This window comes from Schistocerca americana, chromosome X (genome assembly GCF_021461395.2).
Source record: "Schistocerca americana isolate TAMUIC-IGC-003095 chromosome X, iqSchAmer2.1, whole genome shotgun sequence".
NCBI lineage: Eukaryota > Metazoa > Arthropoda > Insecta > Orthoptera > Acrididae > Schistocerca > Schistocerca americana.
The window spans coordinates 956,442,078-956,459,248 of record NC_060130.1 but is presented as its reverse complement, the minus strand read 5'-3'; the positions used below and the strand labels follow the sequence as shown (position 1 = coordinate 956,459,248).

The window sequence follows — 17,171 nt, the reverse complement described above, 5'->3', positions numbered from 1 at the left end:
GGTCCAATAGAGCTAAGAAAAGGAAACAAATACAGAGTAGAGTCGTACATTCTGTACCCCGAGAGATGTGGGCAATGAAGAGGATAGTGTTAAGATTTCACACGCAGCTGATCTTTAGTTGACAAATGTTGGGCAAGCATGTCAGCTTTTTATCAGAGGAGCCCCAAAACTTGAGACTGTGCAACAATGTCCAAGTACTGGGTACACAAAAAAAGAGTTCTGGGTCAGGATAGACCACGGTACGACATCAAATGCACAACTTCGAGAGAGAGAACTGGAAGCCATGAAAACGGTTAAAGCGGACACCCTTCAGTTGGCATCTTTCGGCTGGCATTTAGCTGAGGCTACAGATTGGAGTTATACCAGATGAAAAAGTATAAACAGATAGCAGATGTTAGCAATGTTTTGACGGAGGTAACTAGACCATCGATAGCAACAGGGAAGAGCAACAATCAGCACAGAGCCATGCAGGACACAGTCCTCTTGGATCCCTGTGAAGCTTAGTGACGCACCAACTCTAACCTGAAACAACTGAACAAAAATTGCTATGGAGCCTCTAAACTCCATCACGGTGGGTAAGTAAAATGTGATAGCACCTAGCATGTCAATATGTCTTATGTAGGACAAAAGATCTCATCATTCAAGAACAGGGCATAATTGTCAGGCTATGCACCATCCTTTCAATCAGTGTGCAGGGGACATTGGTGAGACTAGTTGTCAGGTAGCTGTCAATGGACATTGGGTTTTTGCACTGTTGAAGGATTGGCAGGGTGATACTATCTCGTCAAAGCGAATGAAAAAAACCTTTTAGCCAACTAAAATTGAAGATCCTGAGTACATGGAATCACTGATTAATATTCAGATGTTGGATCATCTGGTTACAACTAATCTGGACCTGGGACCACAAAATGTAACAAATTGAAAGTCTGAAGCAATGCCTGTTAGTGAAAAGTTCATTGTGTAATTTGGCTTGCCAAGGGGTGAAAAATACGGAGATCAACTTTTCTTTTATGCATTCGAAAGGACGGTTGGCTTAAAGAGAGAGAAGGGTCCAAACTACGAGGTCAACGGTCCCTTGTTCCTAATAAAACAATGCTACGAGTGTGAGAATAAAATGGACAAAACATATAACACAAAACGGAAAGAAAGGAAAAGCCACAAGAATGAAGGGAAGGCAACCAACACTAAAAGGAACAAAAGAGGACAAGAAAACAACAGAGAGACACTAGAAACAGATGAGAGAAAAACATGAAAGCACATTACAGTGACTGGCCAACCACGAGAATACAAAGGGCAAGCCAGCCACTCAGCAACACATTAAAACCTCCACCCTAAAAGCACTAGGGTGGAGGACACACAGGGACAAAGGACATGCGCTAAACCTACATAAAAGTATAAAACCCACTCTCACGGATAAAACGTAAAACTAAAGCTGCTGTGGAGGCATTGTTGCCCAACACCGAAGGCAGGGTGCTGGGAAAGCTAAAGTCTGCCACACGGTGGCTAAAAGTGAGCAGTCCAGCAAGAGGTGGGTGACTGTCATTTGGGAGCCACAGTGTCACTGAGGCGGGTCCTCGCGACTGAGTAGGGAACCAAGCATTAGCCACGTATGGCGAATGCGGAGCCGGCAGAGGACAACTGATTCCATGCGAGAGGCCAGCATGGAATACTTCCACACATTCGTAGTCTCCTTAATGACACACAGTTAGTTGTGCGTGCTGTTATGCCATTCCATCTCCCAAAGTCAGAAAACCAAGCGGTTTAAGACAGAACGCAGGTCAGCTTCGGACATGCCTATCTCCAGAAGCTGTTTCCGTGTCGCCTGTTTGGCCAGCCTGTTGGCAAGTTCGTTGCCAGGGATTCCGACATGTTCTGGGGTCCACACAAACACCAGGGAACAGCGGGACTGTTCCAGGGCATAGAAGGACTCCTGAATGGACACTACCAGAGGGTGGTGAGAGTAGCATTGGTCAATAGCTTGTAGGCTGCTCAATGAGTCAGTACACTGGAGAAATGACTCCAGGGCACGAGCGCATGTACTCAAGAGCAGAAGATATGGCTGCCAGGTCTGCAGTGAAAACACTGCAGCCAACTGGCAATGAGTGCTGCTCAATATGTCCTGCGTGAACATCAACCATTGAGCCATCAGTGTAAACCACATCAGAGCCCCGGAACACGTCAAGATTCGAGAGGAAGTGACAGCGGAGAGCGGCAGTGTTAACGGAGTCCTTAGGGCCATGGAAAAGGTCCAGGTGAAGCTGCGGTCGAGGCATACGCCATGGAGGCATACGTGAAACGACCGCAAGTAGAGGTGGTAAAGGGATGGACTCCAGTTTGGAGAGAAGGGACTGCATGCGAACCGCAATCGTTAGCCCCGATCTGGGCCGCCGATGCGGGAGATGGACTGCCGTGGGTGGGAAAAGGAGACTGTAATTCAGATGCTCATGGCAACTATGAATGTGTGCTGCATAACTGGCGAGAAATTGTGCACATCTGATCTGCAGTGGAGGGACACCAGCCTCCACCAGTACGCTGGTCACTGGACTTGCCCTAAAAGTTCCTGTCGCTAATCGAACCCCACAGTGATGCACACGGTTGAGTAAATACAATGCACAAGGTGCTGCCGAACCATAAGGCCGCGTTCACACTGCCGGCCGGGCCGCCGCCCGCTTCGATATCAAACACATGGTTTTGAATTGCGGTGTTCACACTGGCGGCCGGGCCGCGCCGACACGGCGTGAGCCTCCCGGAGCCGAGCCGGCGACATCCCGAGTGTTTAATATTGCCGGCGCGAGCCGACCGCAGGCGCGAGCCTGTGGAGCAGCACTACAGCTTCTGCAGTACACGCATCACACGTCTCCCTTCTGCTTTCATCACAAGTGTGACTTCACACGTCTTTTATTTTAAGATGTTACCTCACATTTCACAATCAGTGAGGAAAAATTACGTTTATTATAATGATACATGCGAAATTATTTTTATTTCATTTATTTAATCTACCGTATTTACATGCATTTACAACAATAGCTTGCCAGCGATCGCGGCATTGCCGCCACTGAATAGTTCGCATTTACTTGCAAACGGAGACAGATATGAGTGTCACTGAGGGACGGAAATGTGTCCCTACCAGATGATAATGCATTGTAAAGTCATGCTGTGGCAGCTCCTTATCAGTGGAAATAGAACCACTGAGTCAAAGGGCATTATCTCAAAACTCTTCGCCTATCAATCTGTCTATCTTACAAGGTAATGAAAAGAATTCTGTGAGGTCATCAGTGGCTCCACATGATGAACCATCACCACTGCCAAGGGCTGCATCATGAAGAAAAAAGAAGAAAAAAGTTGGAAAATTCTGAAGGAGTATTTCTGCGATTCTTTGTTGAAGGCACAGCAAGACATTACCCAAAATGACGAAGCTAATTACTTCCTAATGATTCTCAGGAGTCCCATAAACTCTCTTCCCCTCAGAGGTAAGCGTTTGTGAAACTTAAAATACAAAAGCATGGCTACAATTAATTGGATGTAGTGAATGCTGTACAAAGTTCTACTGCAAACCAAAAAGTGTGTACTAACGAATCTTACCTTATCATTATACACAATTTTTCATCTGCTGTTATACTTCTGCGAAAATTTCTGTTCTGTTTAGAAATTTTGTCATGAATGTTCTGCAGCATATACTGAAATGTATTATGATTCATTCTGTAATTTGAATAAAATTTTTCAGGATAGTTTTTAAGTTCTTCATATAAAGAAAAAAACTCTCCTAAATGTCTGTCGCTATTTATGGGATGAACCCATAACCTCCTAGTTCTTCTGTACTTCAAAACTCGACGAGTTACTGCAGAGTCAAAACAATACCAATAAAAGAGTGAAGACATTGTTCTACACGACAGCACAGACTAGCTAAAGGCGAGCAACTGTTGACTGCAGCTGCGTTTTCTACTGACTTGCTTGTCAGCTGTCGAAGGGTGGGGATCTTTTTAAATTTATTTATTTGGCCTCCGGCCAGCCATTTAGCCAAAGAGTGGGGATTACCTTGACAGTGCAGCGCAGCCCGCCAAGGAAGGAAAAAAAAACTATGAAGAACAATGAAACGCACATCTGTGCCGATCTACAGTAGTTTCATTAACTCTCCATTATTTTTTCCGTCAAAGTAGACAACGAGACTACAGAACTGCGCTTCAGTTATCTTTTAGTAAGAAATACGAAATGTACATCATACTAATTGTAGGATGTTGATGACAAATAATTGTTTGTCTTTTCTGATGCGACGTGTGGCCAATTATAAAAGCATAGCAGATGATTGTCCAGTAGCCGAGGGAAAAATTCTTATACATTTGGATTTATCTAGAGAATGAGACCATTAAAATAATAAGAGGGACCGGCACTAGGTCTGCGCCGATCACTAGTAATTCGTTTTTTTCTGTCCTGCATTATATGACTACACTAAACCAAGCTGTAACCGCGCGAACTCCGTGGCTTGAGGACGCGGCACTGACGCCACTGAATAGCTCGCATTACTTGAGACCAGAGACAGATATCAGTATCATTATCATTTCAAAAACTTTTTGGTACTTTTAGCTACATTTCATTCCCAACAATGTATGGTCTAAAACGGATCTAACAGTAAGCTACCCGCTACATAACTTTTTCACTACAAGATTTGTAAATCAAGTGCACAACGTTGACAAATAGCATCATTTCACAATGACTGTTAAGAAATATGGAAAGATAAATGATTCAATACGAAGCTAAGATGTTGCACTACCACGTGTACAAAAATCAGACTTTTTAGCCGCATACTTTCTTCAAAATCGGTTGGGAAGCGTTACGAAACTAAGAAATCACGCGAAACGAAAAGTAGACTTTTTCTTATTTCACGACGTAAGTAAAGCTTTTAAGGAAAAAATAAGTTCATAAAACGATGTGGCGAAGTCTTATATACCGCTAAGAATTTTTAAAACATGAAAATCGGAGAAGTGGATTTTCCCCCATTTCGCCGTCCCGGCTCGGCGCGGCGCGCAATGTGAATGCACTACTCGTCGGCCTGAGCTGGCTAGGCAAGAGCCGAGCCAGTATGCGTCAGCCCGGCCCGGCCGGCAGTGTGAACGCAGCCTAAACCACACTCCCATAGTCAATTCGGGATTGGACAAGGGCTCTGTAGAGCTGCAGCAGCCTACAGCGATCTGCACCCCAATTGGTGTTGCTCAGGCAACGGAGAGCATTGAGATGTTGCCAGCACTTCTGCTTAAGCTGATGAAGATGAGGGACCCAAGTCAATCGAGCGTCGAAAACCAGTCCTAGGAATTGATATGTCTCCACTACAGTGAGTGGATCGTCATTAAGGTAAAGTGTGGGTTCCAGATGAATGGTATGATGCCGACAGAAGTGCATGACACACGACTTTGCAGCTGAAAACTGAAAGCCGTGGGCTAGAACCCATGACTGCACCTTGTGGATGGCTCCCTGGAGGCGCCGCTCAGCAACAACAGTACTGGAGCAGCAGTACGAAATGCAGAAGCCGTCTGCTTACAGAGAAGGTGAGACAGAGGGCCTGACAGCCGCTGCTATTAATGGCCAGTAAAAATAGAGACACACTCAACACGGAGCCCTGCGGGACTCCATTCTCCTGGAAATGGATGGAACTATGGGAGTCACCAACTTGGACATGGAAAGTATGAAGCGACAGGAAGTTTTTGATAAAAATCGGGAGACCACACTCATACAATGTGACAAGGATACGACGATGCCAAGTCGTGTCATATGCTTCACATAAGTAAAAAAAGACGGCAATCAGGTGTTGCCGTCTAGAAAAGGCTGTTCGGATGGCAGACTCGATGTACACAAGATTATCAGTGGTAGAATGACCCTGGCAGAAGCCGCCTTGACATGGAACCAGCAAGCCACGCGGCTCCAGGACCCAATCCAACCGCCGACATACCATACATTCCAGCAGCTTGCAAAAAACGTTGGTGAGGCTGATGGGCCGATAGCTATCCACATCAGGCATGCTTTTACCAGGTTTGAGCACCGGAATGATGGTGCTCTCCCGCCATTACGATGGAAAGACGCGATTGCACCAGATCCAGTTGAAGATGACGAGAAGATGTTGCTTGTAGTCAGATGAGATGTGCAAGGCCACTGAGGAGCTCCCACTCTGTAAATGGGCCGTTATGTGATTCTCTGCAGCATGTAGTTAATGAGAGGAAGTTCCTTTCCTGGCGCTGTCTGAGCGTGCGAAAGGCTGAGGGAGGGGGGGGGGGAGGGGGTAATTCTCCGACGCAGAGGCTCGAGCAAAGTGCTTGGCAATCTTGTTCGCGTCGCTACATAACTCGCCATTTATGTTAACACCAGGGACAGCTGTTGGGGCCTGGTATCCGAAAAGATGTTTGATCTTTGCCCAGACTTGGGAAGGTGACGTGTGGCACCCAAAGGTGGAGACCTCTCTCTCCCAACACTCCTCCTTCTGTTGTTTGATAAGGTAATGAACATGGGCACGGAGCCGTTTAAAGGCTATGAGGTGTTCCAGGGAAGGGTGCCGCTTATGCCGCTGTAGACCTCGCCGACGCTCCTTAATTGCTTGAGTGACTCCCAACGACCACCAAGGGACTGCCTTAAACTCGGGCACCCTAAAGAGCGAGGGATCACATTTTTTGCTGCAGAAACAATTGTGCTAGTCACCTGCTCAACCATCACATCGATGTTACTGTGTGGGAGAAATTTAGTGGTGACAGCAGAGGTGAAATTTCCCCAGTCTGCCTTGTTCAAAGCCCATCTGGTCTAGCGTCCACGTGCCTGATCCTGGGGCAGTAACAGGAAGATGGGGAAGTGGTCACTACTACACAGGTCGTCATGTGCTCTCCAGTGAATAGATGGGAGAAGGCCAGGGCTGTAAACCGAGAGATCAATGGCCGAATATGTGCCGTGTGTCACATTGAAAAGTGTTGGGCCACCTGTATTTAAGAGGCATACATCGAGTTGTGACAGTAAATCTTCGACATCTCTGTCTCAGCCAGTAAGCACGGTGCCACCCAACAAGGGGTTATGCGTGTTAAAATCTCCCAAAAGTAGGAAAGGTTTAGGGAGTTGCTCAATCAGTGCATCCAATGTGTTCAGGGTTACTGCACCATCTGGAGGAAGATATATGTTGCACACAGTATTTCCTGCGTCGTACTTGACAGCCACAGCTTCAGCTTCAGGAGGGGTTTGAAGGGTCACGGGTTCGCTGCATACTGAGTTCAGGACAGAGACAAACTCCACCTGACACAGTATAATAGTCACTACGGTTCTTGTAATACCCCCTATAGCCGTAGAGGACAGGGGTCTGCATTTCCAGGAACCAGGTTTCCTAAAGGACAATGCAGAAAGCAGGCGCAAAGCTTAAGAGCTGCCGTAGCTCAGCCAGGTGGTGGAAAAAATTCCCGCAATTCCACTGGAGGATAACGTTATCATGAGGCTGGTAAGGCACGAAGCAAGCAAGGAGGCAAGTTATGCCTCACCGTCACTTGCTGCCACCAATAGAGCATTTGTAGCCATTTCTATGGTGGATGAGGCATCAGTGAGATCCAGGTCTGCAAGGGATGCTAAGATCTTCACTGCATCCTCAGATGCAGAACTGATAGATAGTGGTGGTGTTGGGGCCACCAGGGGGTCCTGTTTCTATGCAGACTACTACTTAGTTTGCTTGCTCTCGCACTTCTCTTTAGGGGCTTGATGGGAAGATTTCTCCAAAGCAGCTTCAGGCGTGGAGGAGACCGTGAAGCTCTTCATTCAGCAGCTTCTGGCACCTTGAGCCACTGGCAAGTGTCCGCCATGGCATTAGTGGAGACCTTGGGGGAGAGGTTCCCAAGGGACCCCTTCCACATGAGAGGAGCCGGAGGAGGCTGTTGCTTCTCCGGCAGGGGGAAGGGGACCAATGTCCAATGAAGATGCTTTGGTAACAATGGAGGGAGGTTTGCCTCCCACCATCAACGGGGTGGATATATTCTGGTGGCCAGGAGGGGCCACTGTTTGCGGCACAGAGTGAGGAACCACTGGCACTTGGGACGGCGATGGTGACATAGATGCAGCATATGTCTATGTCAACCGAACGGGGTGTCATCTTTCAAATTTACATTTAGCCTCTGTGTAAGTCAACCGGTCCAGGGTCTTGTACTCCATGATTTCCCCCTCCTTTTGGAGTACTGGGCAGTGTGGTGAGCAGGAAGAGTGGTGCTCTCCACAGCTGATGCAAGTGGGAGGTGGCGTACATGGGGTATGTGGGTGCAGTGGATGTCCACAGTCTCAACATGCTGCACTGGAAGTGATGCAGGAAGACATGAGACCGAACTTCCAGCACTTAAGCACCGGTATGGCTATGGCTATAAACCATCACCTTGACCTTTTCAGGCAATGAATCACCTTATAAGGCAAAGGTGAAGGCACTGGTAGCAACCCTGTTGTCTTTGGGTATCCTGTAAACGCGCCGGATGAAATGAACACCCCACCGTTCTAAATTGGCGCGAAGCTCATCGTCAGACTGCAAGAGGAGACTGCGATGGAAAATGATCACCTGGACCATGTTGAGGCTTTTATGGGGAGTGACGGAAACAGGAATATCACCCAGATTGTCACAGGTGAGTAACGCTCGGGACTGGGTGGGGATGCTGTCTGTATCAAGACTGTGCCATTTTGCATCTTTGACAGCACTGTCACTTCTCCAAACTTATCCTCAAGGTGTTCAACAATAATTGATGCTTCGTAGGTAGAAAGGAGTCCCCATTAGTTCTGCTACAGACTAAAAACCGAGGCAAATATGACTCGCTCTGTTCTGTAGCCCTACGTTCCGCCCATGGTGTAGCGAGAGAGGGAAACAATTTAGGGTCATACCTGTCAGCATTGTATTCAATCTTGCCCTTCTTAGAGACTGCTGGTGCCATATGGCCACAGCAAGAGATGACTTAGTCCACTTCATTGCGTGTCAACCTCCCTGATGCCACCCACTCCAATCAGGGGCTCTCCCCACGGGCGCCACCCAGCCACAGCAAAGGCCAACTGGTATGACGGCCGTTGCCGGGTATCCTGATGCCCCAGGAAGACAGGCATCTACTCCTTGTTCGATTACATTTAGACCTGTTACACACAACCAGATAACTTCACTGTCACGCTCAAATTTGACCTCGGGGAGACAATATTTTTGGCAACTGTAATTAACACACCCTCTTTTGGTGTCCAATCTGAGTATTCGATATACATAGACTTTGGGTTTCAGCCATCTCCTGGTACCAAGAATAATGGGAGTGCGAAAAGTTTTATGGAATGCCGTAAATTCGGGAACTTTGCTAGGAATACTTCAACAGTTTGCTGATAACATTTTGACAGTCAAAGTGTCTTTACTTTCAACACTATCTGTGGGTTATCCGCCTAACTAAAAAAATGCGTCTTCCCCAAGTACTGTGGTACCTAAGCAGCTGCTTCCTTTGGGTTCTGCACCCTTGACTTATGAAGGCGATTCCTATGATTCCCCACCCAATAATGCAGGTCCAGAAACCTGCAGCCAAGACCAGTCACATAATTGACAAAGCCTTTTGTCGAGACCCTCCACTGGGCTCCAAACCAAAGGAACCTACTGACTCTGGGAACATGGGAACAGTGCTGCACACTGCAAGCTCTGCTTGAACCCTGCGCACAAAAGCAGCAGCCTTCACAACCTTCACTAGCCGCCCATATGAACTGAGGATGGCTTCAAAATCCAAGCCACAGGCGTCATCAATGCTGGCGTGAGCCACAACTTTCAGACTACTGCAGAATGCACACTCAATAGCCACCTCCACATCTCTGATGAGACCCCCCAGCAGATATACCGAGTGCACATTGTCTTTCTTCATCCCCTGAATGCTACCTGACAAAGGGGCTCCATAATGCACCTAACATTGGAGCTCCCAATAACTAGTAAACCCCTCCCCCCTTGTGTCTGCTCAGACACTGCTGAAGAAGCGGCCACCTGTCATTCACAGGGTGAATGGGCAAAGATTGCCTAACAACACTTTGCAATTACAAAAATGCACAGTTACATATCTTAAATAGAAATGATATGCACAAAATTCAAGAAATATACTACTAAGAAAACACATGCCGCAGGTTGTGTGCATTTGCATGGTGCGAGATAATGTTGACCACCACCAGAACAAGGCTGTTAGGCGTGAAGAGTTACGATGCATGCTGATGGCAAGGTACAAGTGTATCAAACACCGCATGAGGCATCAGCTACCACTTGCCTGGCAGGACATCAATTAGAAAAATGGTTGTGAGATTCTTGTATTGGAGGTGCTAACATGGAATTAAATGGGGCCCTGTATACACTTGCTATTGTCTCTCACTGATTAACAACACAAGAACCTACTTATTGGTCATGTGCATGCATTTGTTCACCTACAGCATCCCACTGATACTGCACTACACCACTGCTACACTCTTGCACGACAATGGTTTTAAGGACACTCCAGGGTCATAATGATGACCGTGAGGTCCTCCAAATTACCTAACCTTAGAGACAGGAGAAGCTAGTGGACACTTGTCCACCCTGCACCTGACTTCAACAAATATCCTGCAAGTTTTGGTCAGTGATTGAGCACTCAAGGATCAATTACAGCTGTCCAACGCTTTTCCTGTCTCACTGAGTCTGTACAAGGATGTCTTACTATAATGACCATGATGAGATGGGATGTCACATGCTGCTAGTTAGGAGTATAATCCCACAACACCTACTTGCAAGTGGAGAAAAGTAAACTAAACCCAATGACACATCAACTGGCTTGATAAGTCAATGACAACAATAGCAAATGCCTCTTCAAATCACCCTGTCTTGCCTCAGGCATATTTTACGGCCTCATTGTAACTTGATATTTATGTAACCCTGTGTACAATTTACATGACACCCTAGTGCACATAAAATAATCATTCAGCACTAGTTAAATGTGATGCACTATCTGCATGCAAAATTAACATCAGAAAGAGTTGATAACACACAACAAAACTGTACCTTCAAGCTAATTACTTATGTCCAGGTCAAATAAAAACAGAGCAAGTCACCTATGCCAGCAAAGTCCCCTGAAGACTACCCAGCCAACACAAAAACCATGCTGTCAGTAGGATAGGTGTACTTCACATTGCACCCATATTTTAAATGATAATTGATAAATCATGGAACTGTTTCAAAGAACTAGGCCTTGGGCCAAGAGATTAGTAATGTGGGGGAAAAGTTTCTTAGCGACAATTTCTTCAATGAAAGTTTTAACGTCAACTGATCAGACAACTTATTGCAGGCAAAAACCCTTACACAGGACATGTAGTAGGGAGAGGGTTGTTCCATGGAAAGTCTTGCAAACCAGGAAATCATATTTTATGTTGCACTGCTGTTGCAAAATTATTGCAGTAACTACATTGTTCTGACTCTTCCTGTGGCATGAACAAATAATCTGGGCCAAGTGAAACTACCCATAGACTTCCAGGAAATACGACAATATTTTAGCCAACCGCAGAAGAAAATTAATAAATGTATATATTTCATCATAAAACACAAGTGTGAAGTTCCAAACTATCAGAGGTTACAATTTATTATTCCACTGAAAGGCTGATGCTATGCAAACAATACTAGTTTCTGACATTTTCTTTTGCCTATAACTTAACAGGGAGTCCTTAATTATGTAACTTCTTTCAACCTAAATTCAAGCCTGATATCAAACAGAAATGAGTGATGAGATCATAACCATACCAAATTAAAAGGGCACTACATCAATATCTACTCACCTTGATTCACAAAACTTGACTAGCGTGGAAGGCTTATCCTGTGCATGCCTGTGACGCCACCATCTCTCAACTTGTCTTTCTGACCAATCTAACTGCTTTGCCAAGGCTACCAACTGCAACAAGAAAAATGACATTTGTATATACTAAGGTACATAAATGTCTATATGTCATAACGTATTACTACTTATTTGTAACATGAGTGTATTATGATGTTTTCAACATCAAAAAATTGCTGTATAGGAAAGCAGTTTCAAACAGACTTGTGTAAAACAATGATATTATTCCAAAACATCTCACGCTGATGTATTTTACACAATATTTACATTTTTCACATACACTATCAATTCCACACTGTCAAGAGAGCGAAAATTTCACAATACACAGTAGTTACAATGCAAGCTATATCTATAAAAGTTTTAAATCACCTCCAAGGATGCTTTTAGAGGAATACCCCAAAAAACTATTAACACCATCAAACTAGATCAGTCACTATTCCTTATACTATAACCATCTGCAATGTGAACTACATCACCATAAAGAATGCTAATAATTGTAACATTTGGGAATTGCCTAAGAGATTTACTGTGGGGAAAAAACTGTTCCATTATTAAAATTACCAGTCACTACCTTTTTCAAAACTGGCAAAAATGCATGCTCTAGTTGAAAAAACGAGCCTGTCTCCAATATAAATTGTTGAGTTATAGGGGAGAGATCAACATTCTATTGTCTTCAGCATAAGAGCATCAAAATTCTTATGTATATGGCTCCCCTCAGGTTTTACATTATATTTCACTTACAATTACTTTGTGATTGATAGATTGCAATGGTGATAGAGGGTGGGGGGGGGGGGGGGGGGGGGGGCAGGCAATGTTGCCAGCATGCAGCCACCCACATTAAACAATGTCCTGCCCATATCTACAAAACAGGGAACGCAGCAAGCTTACAGCACTCCAGAAGGAAGTACAATTAGCTGGCGGTTCACCCTTGCCACTCAACTCAACTCAACTCAACTGAAACATCACTCACTAGGTAATTTTAACTGAACTGTAGGGCAGAATTAACTTTGTATCAAGTATTTCAGGTCTTCCCCTTCAGAAAAACAATTCACACATATCTAATACATCATTTTTAGTGGAAAGTTAGAGTCAATTTACAACCAAAAGGTAGTGCTCCCCAATTGTCAGAGACGCAAAAGGCTTTGCAGTAACTAGTGACTAGCTGCTATCAATCACTTTCTTGTTCATCAATAACAGCATGGTCTTCCACCAGTCCAATGATAAACTTGCTGTTACACTTCAGTACATATAATCAAAAATCTTCTTAGTGGTCTAGGAAGAAGATCAGGTATCCTAAAATTTTAAGCCAATTACATTTATCTCAAAGTCAAGTATAACTTCAGACAATGGTAACTGGACAAATGTACTCTTCTTGTAACATAAAAGTTCAGTTAAAATTTGAGGTATTGAAACTTTCACACAACAAGCATAGAACACTGGTTAAATTAACAACAAAGTAGGAATCTACATATTCAGACAGCATCCTTTCAACACTTTTTCCGTATCATCTTCAAATTACTACTTCAAACAGAACGTTCATGGCCTGCTCCAAATGCACCACTCGCCTGTACAGCAACACATGCTTTTGGAGAGGACCATGATATTTCCATTCTATGGCAAACATCTGACACATTTTATACATTGCTTGACCCTTCCCCAAGTTCCAGCATTACATAGCTCTCAGTTCCATAAGAAATATACGAAGAGGGTCTAATATACAGGGCCACAGCATGGAGGAGGAAAAACCATGCTTTAATGCACTCTTAGAACACAAGTAGGTTGAACTTTCAAGTAAAAGCTGATATGTTGTATAGTTCATTATTTCTTTCTTTCATTGTACTCTTCATGTCAAGGACACCACCTTATTATTTCCACAAACACTATCATTGCACATTATATCACATTTACTGCAATTAAAAATATTATGCAGCTCTGTCATGACAGGACAGCCTCATGATTCTGAACAATTGGGAATCAGGAGATTGCATGGTATCAGGAGAAAGTTGTTGTTCAGTGTGAAAGAGCAGCATCTGTTTATAAGGCCTAGCCATCTTCGATCTTTACAATTAGTCATGCGTAACGGCCGATAATACTTTTTTTTCTAAAGCTACCAACTTGTCTCATTTATACAGCGTATACCAAAATAGAGCAAATGATCCAAGGTCCTTGGAATGTCTGCAACACATGTTCCAAGCGAATACTAACCACATTTAATAAGATTTGATTACACGAGCATTTGAGGCACACTATTCACTTGCTGATTTTTCATTCCACCGAACTTCTGTTTCGACGTTTCTACTGTAGGTTTATACACAGGATTGTTTCTGCTGTTGCATATGTAGCAATTTGATGAAGCCAGTCTAGGGGTAAAGAGAGAGAGAGAGAGAGAGAGAGAGAGAGAGAGAGAGAGTTTTCCCCCCTCTTTCTTCTTTCTTTATGAGGCAAGAACCCTGACTACAACATTATGACCCAATAGTAAGACAATCAAATGAGTAATCACCTGTCATCTCCAATCAAGAAGAAATTCAAGCCATAAAAACATCCAGTGAGAAATTCATCTTTACTATTTTTGGATTTCAAAGGCCATATATTGATGCACTTCCATAAGAAGGGATAAACTGTGACTACTGCTAGTTATGATAGTTTGGCAAGGCAGCTGAAACAAGAAATACTGTCACAAAGCACTGAGAACACATACTGAGGATACTACACTGAGGTGACAAAAGTCATGGGATTGTGAAATGCACATATACAAATGGCGATAGTACACAAGGTATAAAAGGGAAGTGCATTGGCGGAGCTGTCATCTGTACTCAGATGATTCATGTGAAAAGTTTTAAAACGCATGACAGAAATTAACAGACTTTTAATGAGGAATGTGTGACAGTCCATTTCGGAAATCGTTAGAGCATTCAAAACATTTCAAGCTCCATGGTCGAGAGTGTGCTGAGGATATCAAATTTCAGACATTACTTCTCACTACAGACAATGTAGTGGCTGATGGCCTTCACTTAATGACCGAAAGTAGTGGTGTTTGCTAGCAGACAACCAACACTGCATAAAATAACTGCAGAAACCAATGTGTGACGTATGACGAATGTATCCGTTAGGAGAATGTGGTGAAATCTGGCATTAATGGGTTATGGCAGCAGATGACTGACATGAGTGTCTTTGCTAACAGCAACTCCTGGGATAGTGAGCATATTGGTTGGACCCTAGGTGATTGGAAAATCAAGGCCTGGTCAGATGAGTCCAGATTTCAGGTGGTAACAACTGACAATAGGGTTTGAGTGTGGTGCAGACCCCATAACACCATGGACCTAGGTTGTCAACAAGGCACTGTGCAAGCTGGTATTGGCTCCTTAATGATGTGGGCTATGTTTATATGGTATTGACTGGGTAGTCAGCCCAACCAATCTGGTCATTGACTGGAAATGCCTATGTTCAGCTACTTGCAGACCATTTGCAGCCATTTGTGGATGGAATTTTTATGGATGACAATGAGCAACTTCACTGGGTCACAATTGTTCGCAATTGGTTTGATGAACATTCTGGACAATAAGATAGAATGATTTGGCCAACCAGATCATCTGAAAAGAATCCTATTTAACATTTATGGGGCATAATCAAGAGGTCATTTTGTGCACAAAATCTGGCACTAGCAACATTTTCATAGTTCTGGACAGCTATAGAGGCATCATGGCTCAATATTTCTGCAGGGGACTTCCAGCTACATGTCAAGTCCATGCCACGTCGGGTTGCTGCACTACGCCACGTGAAAGGTTGTGCAACACGATATTAGGTGATATCACATGACTTTTGTTGCCTTAGTATATATCAGGGTTGCGCGTGTGAGGTGCCTGCGGGCACTGTGGGCATGTGTATCGCTGCGCGGGGAAGATTCGCGTGCATCTTGCATTCTCACATTTGCAAACAGGACTGAGGATTGCCGATAATACATGATTAACAGCTGACGTTGGGGTTTGTAGTCACATTAGAATTCTTTGCATGGTCATATTTATTACAGTGTTACGATGCAATGAGCACTTACCACACAATATAACATGCGTGTAGTATTTGCGAAGTGAAGCCTTACAGACCGAACTTGTTTTACACAAAAGTGAAATTGAATGAAAAATTAAAAATAGTTAGCTTATAACAATTCTGTCCTGAAGAATAGCAAACAAATTTATGCTAGTGTGCATACCTTTATGTGGCCACTTGTTATATAAGGCTTTGCATGTTAGTTATTAGGCTGTAAAAAAAGGTCGTGTTGGTTTTCTGTTATTCACTGAGTGATATTTTTTTAACAAATTCTCCATCGCTGAAGGGATGCGCTGTTTTGGTTACTTTAAGAGCTATGTGACAGCTGACAATCAGTCATCATTGTCGATTACATGATTCTCTTCCCGTAAATATGTTACAACGAAGAGGTAAAAACTAACTTAACACTTTATAAATAACAGTAACATTTTGAAGAAGTGACATACATATACATGAACTTACTTTATTCTCTCTTTCCTGTCCTGTTTTAACTTGAGAAATTTGGCCTTCCTTTCCCCAGTATTCAAAGTGATTACGAATTTCTCATGAAGGAGTTTAAAATGTGTCTTCACATTGTATTTCTTCCATACGAATAAAATAGCATTACAAAACAGATACCGAGGGCCGGTTTATGTTCCAGCTAAAAAAAAAAAAATAATCTTCTTCCCACCGTTGCGTTGATGCATGACCGATTTTTGTTTGTACAATCTTAAGTCGTCCTCAGCCATTTTCCTCGCAATAATTTTATCCTACGACGAATGCCAAAGACACTTCGATACCGGCAACCCTAACCACACAAAATTAAAATGCCCATCTTGCCACACGCATACTGGTAACGAATGAAAGATATTCGCACAGAGACTGAGTGAGAACTCTTGTCTGACAGTGCCCATGGGCACGTAGTGTGGGCACTCAACCGGTGTCCACAAAGAGCATATTTGGCCCCTGCCCCCCCCCCCCCCCTCTACACAATCTGAAATCTTAGGTGTGCTAACATCCACTGCTTGGGTTCATCAGTTTTTCTATTTGTTTAGATGTTTAAAAGAACATTTACTACAAGGGTAGGAGATTGCTGGTGAGTAGTAGGTCACGGAGGCAGTATACAGATGATTACAAGCCAAGCCAAAAAAATTTTTTTACACCCCCCCCCCCCCCCAATGGTACCCAAAGTCTTGCAGACAGATGAAACAAATGTGTTACACACAGAATGATCATGGCATTACCAAAGTAAGTTCAAAAGGACAAAATGTTAGTTAACCCCTTGAGAAAACTGGTCACTTTGGA

General features: G+C 43.9%; 1 protein-coding gene across 2 annotated transcripts in view; it reads right to left on the bottom strand.

Annotated features, from left to right (window-relative positions):
* Window positions 1-17,171, bottom strand: part of LOC124555030 (ceramide synthase 6) — a 119,118-nt gene that overhangs the window by 96,173 nt on the left and 5,774 nt on the right. For both annotated transcript variants that reach the window (XM_047128788.1, XM_047128789.1), the window contains exon 3: window positions 11,788-11,900. In XM_047128788.1, coding sequence (XP_046984744.1) covers window positions 11,788-11,900 — 113 coding nt within the window. The remainder of the gene's footprint in view (window positions 1-11,787; window positions 11,901-17,171) is intronic.